At 50.8% G+C, this 13,713-nt stretch overlaps 1 protein-coding gene across 2 annotated transcripts in view; it reads right to left on the bottom strand.

Annotated features, from left to right (window-relative positions):
• Positions 1 to 13,713, bottom strand: part of SKAP1 (src kinase associated phosphoprotein 1) — a 150,223-nt gene that overhangs the window by 122,992 nt on the left and 13,518 nt on the right. The window contains exon 3 of one of the 2 annotated variants that reach the window (XM_039389724.1): positions 11,624 to 11,649. The exons of the other annotated variant lie outside the window; for it this stretch is intronic. Coding sequence (XP_039245658.1) covers positions 11,624 to 11,649 — 26 coding nt within the window. The remainder of the gene's footprint in view (positions 1 to 11,623; positions 11,650 to 13,713) is intronic. 2 annotated transcript variants of the gene reach the window in all.

Raw genomic sequence — 13,713 nt, forward strand, 5'->3', positions numbered from 1 at the left:
TCAGGGGCCAAGCTATTGTTCTGATGAAGAAAAAACTCATTAGCTTTTAATGAAAACACAGGGAATAAAAACCAAATAGGCACAGAACCTCGGCAAACAATTACCCTGCACCTGACGCAGTGCTGCTCCATCTTCCTGCTCCAATCCCCAGCAAAGTCCCCCGACTTGTCGCTCTTTGGAGCACAAACAAACCCAAGATTGGCTCTAAGGGAAACAGCAAGAGGTTTCTTGGGCTTAAACCTCATCCAGGGGCTCCCCTGGCACTGTTTGCTGTCCCCAGGGGGGTTGAAGACCTGGATTTCTTGTTTTGTGGCACAGGAAAGATGAGGTTATCCCATCTTGGAGCTGCCTGGCACTTCCTGCAGCAGCAGGGAAGCTTGAAGGCTTTCTGTGGAATTAACACAGATTTATACTTATCTTTCATACTTCTCAGTTCTGAGCAATTCCAGAGGGGGCAGATGTGTCCCTGGTGTCTCCAGGAGAAGTCCAGTGCCTTTGGACAGGTCACAGAGGGCACAGCAGGTCCTGCAGGACCCAGGGAGGTCACCCAGACCTGGCATCAGGCAGAGACAAAACCTCTGGCAGAGCCCTGGCACTGGGGGAGGAAAAAACACCAAGAGACTAAAAAGAACCTTCTTTGGCACTAACAGGGCTCTGAGCAGGGAGGACCCACAAGAGGAAGAGTCACCACGAGATTATTTACAAGTGTCAGGACAAGGGGGAACGGTTTCCCACTGCCAGAGGGCAGGGAGAGATGGGAAATTCAGGGAAAACTCCTTCCCTGTCAGGGTGGGGAGGCCCTGGCACAGGTTGCCCAGAGGAGCTGTGGCTGCCCCATCCCTGGAAGTGTCCAAGGCCAGGCTGGAGCAGCCTGGGAGAGTGGAAGGGGGTGGAACTGGATGAGCTTTAAGGCCCCTTCCACCCCAAACCATTCCATGATTCCATGCTCAGGGAACAGGCTGTTGCTTCTCCTCCACAACCTCAGAGCACCAACCCTGCTCTCTGCAATCCAGGGAATAACCTGCCCTTCCCTTCCTATTTGAATCAGGGGCCTGCAGCACTGGGGAGTAAAATTCAAAGCCCTGCCACTGCTCTGGCTGAGCTGCAGGACCTGGAGCTGCAGCTCTGGGGACAAACACCAGAAAACCTCCAGTTTGGGTTCTGGCTTTGCTGGAATTCAGTTGTGCAAAGCCAGAATGTTCCTCCACGCCCATCTCTCCCCTCTGCAGAAGCAGGAGAGGGACAGTCACTCTTTTTTCAAGACTAGAACCTTTCATTGACACCTCAAAAATCAATTTTTGCCCGAGACTAAAACATTTTTTCCGTGCACAAACCGGCAAGGAAGTTTTCCTGCCTTTGAGCTGCAGTTGGGTCTCACAGAGGGGGGTGAAAAGATTTTAAAAAAAAGCTGAATTAATGCATCCAGGCACACACAGGAAGAGAAACAATTTAAACAGGTGAAAGGGCTTTGTCAGAGAGGAAAAAAAAAAAAAAATTCATCTTCAGCAGCTTGTTAAGGGAACTGCAATTAAGCTTAGTTTGCATTCAGTGAAGGTCTTTATCCAGGTACCCAGAGTTTCATTAAGCATCTTTTTAGAGCGTCAGAAAAATCAATACCAGGCGGGTCCCATTTACACTTTTATGATGAGCTCGTCGGTGCCAGAGCGGGAGGAAAATCCCCAACTCCAGTTAATATGCCAGGAAAACAAAAAGTTCCTGCTCTCCAAGTAACGGCTCCTCAGCATCAAACGCTCCAAATAAAGGTCTCTGATCCAAATCCCATCTGCCTTCATGCCTGACAGTGTTAATATCTCTTAGATTTTTTTTTTTTTCAGGGACTAATTTAGCAGCAATGCATTTCCCCAAAGCAGAGCTGTAAAAGTATTACCAATACTCGGGGTTTAATGTCCCTTTTCCTACAATCACTGGCGGAAATTATGGAGGAATCACATGGAAAACGCATCAACAGAGACGCGCCCACACACTCAGCACCACTCACATGTAAATATATTATAGTTTAGCTCTTGTAGTGTAGTTAAAGCTCTGTCAACGCTGCTGTTATAAATTATATACCTTTTTAAACGCATTTATGTGCTGGGAAATGTATGATGTTTCTCCTTTTTTTTTTTTTTTTTCCCAATGCCTTAAAGGGCTCCGTCGGCTCCCGTTTGGATCCTCGTGGTTAAACCCCCCCCCCCGGGATTAATATGGGAAAGAACTGAGGGGTTTGGTGCAGGCAGGTTTTCTGCACCTCCTTCACGCCGATTATTGACTCCCTCAGAAGTGCCAGGGCCTGGATAAGGTTGTATTTGCCTCGAATATCCGTGTTTTCTTACTGCACATCACGGTGAGACACATCCACGTGCTGCCATCCATCCCCCCCTCCCCGGGCTGGACCCACAGAGTTATAAACGGCAGACCCTGAAAATTCTTTACAGGCGGATCTCAAAGGGTTCATCCTGCCTAATAAATATATATATATTATTATTTTGGATGTGGAAACCACGCACAGAAGGAAAACAGCTCGTTCCCTGGCTCGGGAGCAGCCAAGGCCACGGCGAGAGCAGGACCCGGCTCTGCCCGAGCCGTGTTTTAGCAGCGGGACGGGTCTCCCTCCCGGCTCAGGGGTCAAAAGCAAAGGGAGGGACCTCCCCGCACACAGGAGGAGCCGATTCATCATTGTTTTAGAAACGTCGACCCAAAACAGAGTCTTGGCCGCCTGACAAGTGAATCCGCTCCAAGCCTCATTTTCTCCGCTCAGCCTCCAGTTTTTTTGCTAATTACGCGCAGTAAAGCAAATTAATGGTGCACTAAAAACGCCACTTATGCTCAGAACCGAGTGGAGAGCGGGAAGTCCTTTGGCAGGAGGTGGGTTTCGCTGCGGAGCCGGGGAAGGAAGGACGGGGCTTGCAATGATCCCCAGCGCCCAGCAGGTCGGGCTGCAGCGCAGCAGCAGCCGGGGATGCTCTGCCAGCACAGCCCAAAACCCCCTCCCCAAACTTCCCGGGATTAACAACGTCCATCCAGCACCGACCCGGGTAAGACCAACAGCGAGAGGCAAACGAGAGAGAGAGGAAAACTGCGACTTCTGGGGCGCAAAACCTCCCGTCGAGGGGGGGGAAATAATAAAAATAAACTCCTACAACGGGCCCAAAACGCAGAATATGCTGAGCTGGGAGGGACCCCCACTGAGTCCAACTCTTAGCACCCCCAAGATTCCCAGCACGTGCCTGAGAGCACATTTTATTCCACTAGGATACGAAGAGCTGAAGTTTTGTGACTCTCAGCCCAGAGAGAATGAGCCCAAAGGGCAAGGGAGAAGCTCAGAGCAAGGCTGGGGTTAAATTATTTCCTCTCCCTGTCACGTGGCAGAGCAACCTCACGGCTCCCCAAAACAGCAAATAACCTGGAAGTTATTAATTCACAGGCCTTTAATCTGATATGCAGATAATTCAAATGTCTTCCTATCGCTGGTTACGGGGTCGTTTTTTAGAAAGGAAAAAAAAAAACCCGAGCAACAGCAGAAAGCCCAAGCCCTGCTAACACCCCACAAATGGCATTCAAGGAGTTTCCAACTTGCAAGCCTGGCCTGAAAAAAAAAAAGCCCTTTGGCAGGGCTGCTGTGTCAGACAGCAAAGCTGCATCCAAATAACTCAGAGGTCAGGGGGCCTCAACAGCCCCCAAATCCAGGCAGAGGAGCTGCTGAGCTCACCCAGAATCTCCCCTTTGCTCTGGATTCTCCAACCCCCTCGTGCCATCCCCCAGCTGAGCTTCCCCCTCTCCAGTTTTCTCTCCCTCTCCCTCCCCAATCCTTGGCTCCTCTCCCTCCCCAGTCCTTGGCACCCTTTCAGCAAAGGCCCTGCAGGTTCTGCCTCTCGAGTGGGCAGCAGCTCCAGGGAACAGCTGCCTGACAGGGGGAGCACAGCCCATTCCAGCCTGGCCTGGAAGGAGCCTGAAACCCGGCCCGGCACAGCATTCCCACGGGATGTAAACAAGTAAACAAGATTTATCCTTTCTTTTATCACCCGGGAACACATCAGGGCGACACAAAAGTGGGAGCAAAACCAGCCCAAAACTACCAACAGTTCTTATTTCTGGCTGTTAAATAAATTATTCCCCTTGACAGGGAAGGGGATTGGGGAGGCCGAGGCAGAGGAACGTCCCAAATCCACGCCTGGGGTCGCCTTTGGGGGTGGAAAAGCAGCAAAGCTGTGCAATAATTAACAACCAGCCCTGCAAAGGCAGCCTGGGAGCTAAAAAAAGCTGATGTCGACATCGCCAGCCCCAGGGAGGAGAGTCCAGGCCAAGCAGTCCTGAGTTATGTCCTGGCAGTGTCGGGAGGTTCAGAGGGTTTTTCTTGGCTGAAACCCTTCCGAGGGGACCGGGAATAAACAGCAGGAAGGGCCCGAGGGAGCCGGGGCTGAGCGAGCACATTCCAGGGATAAGACACAAGGAGGCTGTCTTGTCCCTGTCTGCAGCGATTCCCACCCCGAGAGGAAAAACCCGGGAATGCCGAGCCGGGAGCAGGTTAAAGGAAAAACCCGGGAATGCCGAGCAGGGAGGAGGTTAAAGGAAAAACCCGGGAATGCCGAGCCGGGAGTAGGTTAAAGGAAAAACCCGGGAATGCCGAGCAGGGAGGAGGTTAAAGGAAAAACCCGGGAATGCCGAGCAGGGAGGGGGTTAAAGGAAAAAGCCGGGAATGCCGAGCAGGGAGGGGGTTAAAGGAAAAAGCCGGGAATGCCAAGCAGGGAGCAGGTTAAAGGAAAAACCCGGGAATGCCGAGCAGGGAGCAGGTTAAAGGAAAAACCCGGGAATGCCGAGCAGGGAGGGGGTTAAAGGAAAAACCCGGGAATGCCGAGCCGGGAGCAGGTTAAAGGAAAAACCCGGGAATGCCGAGCAGGGAGGAGGGTGCAGGCAGAGGAAGAGCCATGGGGTCTTTAGGATGAGGCAGGGGATGGTTTTCCAGGTGTGCCTCGGGGTGGGGCCCGAGTAAGGGGCAGGAGGATCCCTGTGCAGGTGACCCGGGAGAGGTTCCTGCCCTACGGAGCAGAATCCTTGTGGGGAGAGGGAGGGGAGACCCAAAACTCCGGAGTTAAAGAGCCAGGAGCGGGGGCTGAGGGCACAGAGTTCCCAGTGAGGCTCAAAGGTTCCATCCCATCACCCCTTTACAGCCTCCCAGACATCCCAGTGGCCAAACCAGAGGATTTACATCATTCTGCCCTATTTTTGCAGCCTGTCACCGCTGGGAGCAGCTCTGCTCCTGGATACCACCCCCTTCCTCCTGGGTACCATCACCCTCCTCCTGGGTACCACCACCCTCCTCCTGGATACCACCACCCTCCTCCTGGGTACCACCACCCTCCTCCTGGGTACCACCACCTTCCCCCTGGGTACCACCACCTTCCTCCTCCATCCCCAGGGGGGCAATTCCTCGGAGGCTCTGCTCTGCCTGAGCACAGAGCAACGTTTGGGCTGCACAATCATCCCAGAATATTAGAATATTATAATAACCACCAAGATTTCTTCATAAAAAGAGAACTGCAGCACAGCCCTGTTACACAAACCAGCCCAGAAAACACAGGGGGGGTTCATTTGAGCCTCCCCAGCCCTGCCCATCAGGCCATTCAGCCAATCTAATAATTAGCCTATTTTATTAACTGCCCAGAGTGAGAGCAGCAGAACCTGTGAACGTTTGACTTGCCGGCGCTGCTGTACATTTAACATCTTTCACTGACATTTTTATCCCTCCCTCCTTTCCCCCGAAGGGTTTGGGGTGGTCTGACCCTCCCTGGGGAAGGACAGTGCTAAATGGGACCGAGGAGGGCAAACCCTGCCCCGAGGAGTTACAATTGGGATGGGTTTCACAGGGCTGGGGGGGACTCCAACACTTTGATTAATGAGCTCGGGAGCTCCCAGGAGCACCCAAGTAACCCAACCCAGGGAACTTCCCTCTGCCTTGCAGGGAGTTTTAAATCAACAGGCTGGTTGGAAAAAAAAAAAAAAAAGAGTTCAAGAAGCCCTCCTCATCAACCTAATTCTTCTCAATAAAAGGTCAGGAAAGTTTTGACGTTAAGTGCAGAATAAGCCAGGCAGGCTGTGAGTTTTGTTACCTGCCTTTTCAATCCTTGTTGTAAATTCTGCAAGTTCCTCAGTTGCTGGCTCTGATTGATAACAGGACTTTTTTTTAAAATCAGGTTACATGTTTATCCTTTTCCCTTCTCTCCTCCCCCAACGAACACACCCAAAAAAAGAAAAAAAAAAAAAAAGACCCACAAAAATTGCTTGGTATTTTCAAGAAACACAGGAAAGGCCTTTTGTATTTTGTTCTGATGCAGCAACAGGAATTTCAATCAAAGATAAACATCTCCCCCTTAATTACTGTGTGCTCACAACCAGCTAAACCTACTTCTGACCACTAGAACCACACTCAAGGGTCACTGGAGCGGGTTGGGGCAAGAGATTTGGTCCCAGGCCCACCCTGGGACAGGCTGGATGTCAGGACTCCAGTGCTCCAGTTTATAAAGACCTGGGAATTGAGGCAAGAAAGATTTCAAAGCCTCATGAAACGGGTCAGGGAGTTGGTTTCTGGTTTGAACACTTGAAATGCCACAGCAACAGCTTCAAAGCACACATTTCTCTTGCTTTTTCTATGTATATATATATATATGTATAAATATAAATAAAATAGATGTTTCAATAAAGATGCAAAACCCCCACAACCCAGCCCTCCCCAGAGCACAACCACTCGCCTCCTCCCCAGGACATTCTGCCAAGCAGAACGTTCTGTTCTCTCCTGGAATCGTCACTTCCCTCCCCAAATTTCTGTGCAACATCTCAGGTGGAGGAATAATTTATAAGCCCCCTGTAGAAAAAAAAAAAGCAAAGCTGTGCAGCTGCTCCCAGTTTGCAAAACTGGGGAACGGGAGGGGATTTTCACTGCAGAAAAAATCAGGTTTGCCCAGAATTTAACACACACACAGAGAGAGAGGCAAAGAACAGCCCAGCCAGAGCTGCAGGAAGCAAAACCTGGGTGCTGATAAAGGGACTGTCACCAGTGTTGATGTTAAACTTCGCTTTTTTCCAGTTAGAGAACACGAGCCTTTGGGTGTATTTGGGTTTTCCTTCATTAACTCTGCCCTGGGTGCACGTTGAGGGGGTTTTTTTTGGGAGGCGTCCCAACAAAAGTTGTTTTTTTGGTTTTTTGTCTTTTTTTTTTTTGGTCCCTCCCTGCTCTGTCCTGACATCTCCAGGGCTCGGGGGTTTGCAGAGAGGGGGAATTCCACGCATGGTGACAGGGAGTGGATGCTCCAAGGGCACAGAACACACAAACATTGCCAAGGCAACGCTTCCCCCCCCTCGTGTTCCCAAACACATCATAAATCCCGGCCGGGTTTCCGTGTGGGATCCCCTCCTGGCCTGGAGGCAAAGAGGGCTTTGGGTAAATAAAACTTACTGGGATCACCGGGCACCCCATTAATTCAGGAACACTCTGCCCCGGCTTCAAAGGGGCTCCTCTGCAGCCAGGAGGGTGTTTTTGCTGCTCTAACGATTTGCTGCTTGTACTTGTCATAACTACACGGCCCCAAAATGTGGAGCAGGGAGGGGTCGGGGAAGTGCCCGGTTCCGCCTCCCAGCCAGCCCTGGGAGCTTCAGCTCCACGGATTTGGGGCTTTAGGGAGGAAAAATGACCCCATAAATCTCCCCTTGGAGCCTTTGTGTGATGCCAGGTCATGGAGGGAGCTCCACACCCTCCCCAGGTACCGACACACCCCGGGCACTGCTCCAGCTCCAACCCCAGCACAGCCCTGGGAGCTTCAGCTCCACGGATTTGAGGCTTTAGGGAGGAAAAACGACCCCATAATTCTCCCCTTGGGGCCTCTGTGTGATGCCAGGTCATGGAGGGAGCTCCACACCCTCCCCAGGTACCCACACACGTCCAGCTCCAACCCCAGCACAGCCCCAAGGACTCACCATCCAGGGCTGGGAGAGGGAAACCCACCCACACCTCACCTAAGGAGTGCATCCTATGGGATAAGTGGCCTGCTAAGACTTCCCACACCGTTCTGTGCTTAATCCTTTTAGAGAACATGAAGGCCCCCATTTTATCCCCATCTCCCTGCTCTGCGTTGGGATTTATTGCTCCTGACTCCAGGCAGGGGACCTTTTCCTGGGAGAAGCAGCAGATCTGGAGTCAACCCCTCTGGACACACCTGTAAATCCTCTGCTGCCTCACACACATCAGCCTCAGTTTTCCTAAATCTCATTTTAAAATATCCTGTGTTAAAAAACGCCCTAAATTACATTTAAAAATGGGAACAACTCCCTCCCTCTCTCTCTCTCTTTCTCATGTTTTCACTACTTATGAATATTTTAAGGAACTCCACTATTCAAACACACACAGAGCACTTCAGAGAAAAAACCATTTGGGATGAATTTTTGATGGAAAAACAAAAGGGCTGTCGTAAGCTCAGTGAAAATAAATCTGGTTTTAGTCATCTGTTTGGGGCTGTTTTCCTCAAAATAGAAGTAAAAAGCCATTGCCTCCCACTGCACCCACTGGGAATCATTTCAGTGAGAACAAGTACATGGAAATTAGGAGTTCTCTGGGCTGAGGGGACCCCAAACCCAGGGGGAAGGGCCAGGTACCCCCCCAGGAGGGTCTGGAGGGATGATTCCAGCCTGGAGAGCTGGGCTGGGACAGCAGAGCCCCATTTCTGCATCTCTGACCACCTGTGTCTTCAAGCAGAACGTTACAGAGTCATTTGTGCTCCTGAGTACCCCAAAATCATGGAATCCTGGCATGGGTTGGGCTGGAAGGGACCTTAAAGATCATCTCATTCCACCCCCTGCCACGGGCAGGGACACCTCCCACTGTCCCAGGTTGTTCCAAACCTCATCCAAACTGGCCTTGGACACTTAAAAAGTACTGTCTAGACATCAATCAAAATCAAATCAACCCAAAATACCGCCCAGACACCAACGATCCCATTTCACTCCCACCACACTGGTTTTTTTACACATCTTTTGGGGTTTGGGACTGAAGGTACCGACAACCACCAGTGACAATTTAATTCAAACTCCCGTCCCAGCAGCTCCAGACCCCCAGCCCTGCCCTCGCAGCTCTTATTCAGCCCCACAAACACCTTTTCCCTGTTTAATCGTTCCATTTGCGTCGCTCCCTGTCCTTCCACTCCCCTCCCCAAGTCCCACCTCCCTGTCCCAGCCTCCCCTCCCGTGTGTCAGGGATCCCTTGCAGTACCCCCGAACGGCCTCTCGCCGCTCCCTCGCACCATTCCTGGCTTCCCTGCCTTCCCAATCCAAGCTGTTGCAGAGCATTTCCCCTGGAATGAAAGCCGGGAAGAGCACCCAGAGCTCCAACCCACCCGGGTCCTCTCCGGATTTCCTCCCCCAGCTCTCCTCCCGCCCGGGGGAGGTTGTTGCAAGACGTGCATCAAACATATGAAGCGTATAAAACATTTCCCGGGGCAGCCAGCCCTCCTCCAAGGGGGAAAATCAGGGCTCTGTGCAAAGGAATAAGGGAAAAATAAGAGTTGCACAGTGCAGCCAACACCTGGGATTTGGGCACAGCAGCTCCTGCTCCAGACCCTAAACCCTGTTGGGTTCCATGTGTCTGACACCACACTCAGGGACCCAAATCACCCTCCAGACCCACACTCCCGTTTCAGGCAGGTTTTTTGCTCGGTGGGGAATTTTGAGACCAATTCTGTTCATTTTCAGCAGGTCGGGGGGTTCGGAGTCACCCAGGTTTTGCTTCTCAGGGGGGGTTTCACAGCAAGGTTTTGACTCCAAGGAGCTCAGCTGCCTTTACCAGATATGCTACAAGTTGTGCTTAAACCCTTGAGAAAAACCCTTCACTGGATATTCCAAAGAAAATCCAAAAATTTCCTAGAAAAAAAAAAACCAAAAAACTCTTCCTTTGCCACATGAAACTGTTCTTTCAATGCCCTGGCAGTGCAGCCAATTCCTACCTGCTTTTCACAGTCCTCTTATCAAGATGTTCAGGCACAGGGGATTTATTTTTAGGCATGGAGTCGCCCCTGACTTTATTTTTCTCTGGCTCTTTTCCACCCAGAAGGCCCCAGGTTCTCCCCAGCACCTCTCCTTCCCCCAGCAAGGCTCCCAACCCGGGGTTCAGCCCCTCCAGGTGATGTCCAGGTCCATGGTCACATCCTCAAATCCTCCTGTTTCCTTAGCACACCTTCCCCAAAGAACATTAACTCCCGAGGTGACACATCCAGAGACACCTGGAGACCCAAAACACCTGCCCAGGAATTCCCAGCGGGAATTACAGCGAGTTAAAACCCACCCCTTTCCAAATCTCTCCCTCACATCACTCAAGCTCCCAACTCCAGAAAAGAATAAAGAAGATTCCAAAGGAACAAAAGCCTCCCCTCCCTCCACCCTTCGAATCCCGGGGACCCTCCCCGTTTAAAAAACCTAATTTTGAGCCTTTTATGTGCTCAAACCCTCTCTCCCTGGGCGTGTTTTTTTTTTAATTTTGCACACAGCTGTCTGTTGTACTTCCTCCAATGGTGCCAGATGCTGGGTTCATCAACCCAACGCAGGCAAACAATGCTCTGAAAGCAATTAGAGGCAGCGAGGCTGCACCGAGGCTCATATTAAAATGTGATAACACTGTTCTGGGGGGAATTGCAGAAGCTGCTGCAGTTCTGACATTTCTGTGCTGCCAGACACGGGCAGGGTGGGCTGGAAGTGGGCCCTGATCGAGGAGGGAACACACTGGAATTTATTCCTGGAGCAAAGGAAGGATCAGCTGAGTTGGAACCCTGGGAAGGGGTTTTGTTGCAGCCACGTTGTTTGAACAGGGATCTGTTTAAGGAAAATTTAAGGGAAAAGGGCAGTCCCAGTGATCCCTGTGCCTTGGCTGCAGCCAGGGTGGACCCAACGCTCCAAAAATCGGGAATTAGAGCCGAGCTCCACCCGTGGGACACAGTCCAAGGAGCCCCGGGTCGGCTCCGGGCAAACCCAGATCCATCAACTGGCCCTGAGACGCAGGAGAAGCCCCTGACAGGGCTGGTGACCCACAGGCACCCTGGAAAGTTTAAATCATCGCCCCCATTATTGAGGAAATGAAGATCAAAGTGGCCATCAGAGCCTCTCCCAGCTCGTTAACAGACATAACAAGGGATGGTCACGGGCCTGGAAAATTTACAGCCCGGCCATGTGTCCACACCTGGAGCCTGATTGAGTTTCAAGTTCAGGTTAAACACGAGCAGTGAGGCTGGAGGTCACCCACCAGCCTCTGCTCCCAAGCCAACGGTCCATGGGAATGCTCTGCCCTTCCCAAACTTTAAAGCTTTTCTGGAGACAGGGGTTCTGCAGAAAAAAGCTTCCCGGGGCTGGTCCAGGACAACAAATTCCTGCCAGAACCACGCACGTCGTGTTCTTTGCTCTCCAGGGTGAGGAGAAATGAGCTTCTGCTGCTCAGCACAGCCAGCCCAGCTCCTCCTGCAGCCTCTGCCACAGCCTCAGAACCACCAAACTGCAGCTTTAAATTCACTTACATTTCAATTTAAACCCACACACATCCAACCCCTCCCGCCCCTCAGGCTCATCCCCCTCCTTCCCCCATCGGACTCACCTCGGGGTGCAAAAGTCAAGTGGTACCTGAAAGACCAAAGAGAAAAAAAGAGTGGTTAAGACACGTTATTCTCTCAGAGATCTGTCCCAGCCTCATGAACAAGTGACAGAGGGGAGAATCCTGCCAGGAACCCACGGAGTGGGTAACACAAATTCCGGGCAGGAAGCTCCAGGAGGAATTGGGATGTCCCCTATCCCTGTCCAAGGTCAGCTTGGAGCAACCTGGGCTGGTGGAAGGTGCCCCTGCCCATGGCAGGGGGTGGCACTGGGTGAGCTCTGAGGTCCCTCCCAACCCATTCCATGATTTTGTGAACTCCCATCCACTGGAACGGGTCTCCTTCTCCAAACACGAAGGTTTCTGTGACCTTTTGCTGCACAGCCTGAATTAAGGACTTCCAAAGGTCCCTTCCAACCCAAACTATTCCCTGTCCTCGTCTCACACCTCCCCTGCAGCAGCAGCACCACAGAGGGGGCAACACACGCCCTGCCCACGCCAAAAAAACCTCATTTCTTCCCCTCCCTCGCACTTGGGGCTCATCTTGGGTTGAAATCAGAGTCATTTTAATAAAGGAACCAGCACTGGGGAGTTTTGGAAGCGGATCAAGGGCCGGGGATAAACCACAAAGTGACCCATTCACAGGCAAGATGTGTAACAAAGGCTCGGTCTATAGGCACTGGTGGCAAGAATCCAGTGTGTAAAAACCCAATCAATTTGTTTTCCTCATTAAAAAGCTTTCATGAAGAAAATGATTTAACACAAACATCCGAGCTACTGACGCAGATTAATTAGGAAACAACGGCGGAATCCTGATTAAGGGGCATAATATTTATTTGACTTGTTTGCTTTGGACGAAAAGAGAAAAAATTAAAGGACGTGCAGAGGCAGAAGAGACTTTGCTGGGGGGTAAATGACAGCTGTGGGATGGAGGGAAGAGCCACAGCACTGTGCTTGGGGCTGCACGTTTCTCTGGGCCTTTGGATGCTCCTGGCAGTGGTTCCCAAATTCTGCAAGGAGCTCTTTCCTCTCCCATCCCACATTTTCCCCCCCGAGCCCAGAGAGGCCACACCACCCGCCCGAGGTCAGGGTGTCACAACAGCAGCTCCACCTCTTGCTTTCCAATCAGCTTTACCTGTTATTCAACCTTGGCTTTGAGGTTTCAATCATTTATTCAACATCTGAGCTGAGAAACCTCCACCCCGGGCTCTGCCCGAGCTCCCCAAACCCCCCAGCCCCGAGAGCTGAAATACTTTTGTCTCCTGAACAGACAAGGACAGCGAAAAAAAAAAAAACCAAAAAATCGCTTCTTGCTCCGTGAACTTTTGTCTCTTGTGCTTGAGAGACTGTCCTAATCTCCCCTGCACATGTTTTAGTGATAACATTTACTGCACCGGGGCCAAAATGATTTTCTGTCACTTGTAATTCCAGTTCAATAAAAGTATAAGAGCTTTGTTTCTAACCTCTGTCATTTTTAATACAGTAAAATGGCTTAAAAAAAAAATGTAAAATTGAGTTCCATTTCCTACCGGACCAGCAAAGCCCATGTTAAGCTTTGCTCTGATCAAATTTAAGGCAAGGAGGGGGGAAATACCAAAAACATGCTTGGCTTTGGCCTCTTTTTCTTTTTTTTTTTTAAGCATAAGGAAACAGTCAAAAATTCTAATCTCATCAGATCAGGAGATGTCTTTAATCTCCAGCTTTGATCATTTGCACTCTGGAAAGGCTTAAGCAGAGAATGAAAGTTTAGTTTAAAATTTAATCGGGAGTGGGAGGAAAATGGTCTTGTTCTTACAGAAGATGGAAGAGTAATGACCCAATTCCTTCCTCTGCCACTGACTGCATGGAAACCTTGAATAAATTACTGACCTTAAGAGTGCACAAGGTACTGAAAATACCGGGGCACCACATCCAAGTCTTTTCACTGCACAGAATTTTTCTTTCCGCTCTGTGTTTCCCCCACCCTTTCCTGCAGGCAACCTCAGCCTCGGCTCATCACCCAGTTCTCTCCTCACCATTTTCACAGGTGGCCAAAATATTCGTTTCTTTTTCTTTTCCCTGCAAGAAACGCAACGATTTGGGCAAAACACCCGTTT

Source organism: Pipra filicauda, unplaced genomic scaffold (assembly GCF_003945595.2).
Source record: "Pipra filicauda isolate LSUMZ 115617 unplaced genomic scaffold, ASM394559v2 scaffold760_size305172_pilon, whole genome shotgun sequence".
Lineage (NCBI taxonomy): Eukaryota > Metazoa > Chordata > Aves > Passeriformes > Pipridae > Pipra > Pipra filicauda.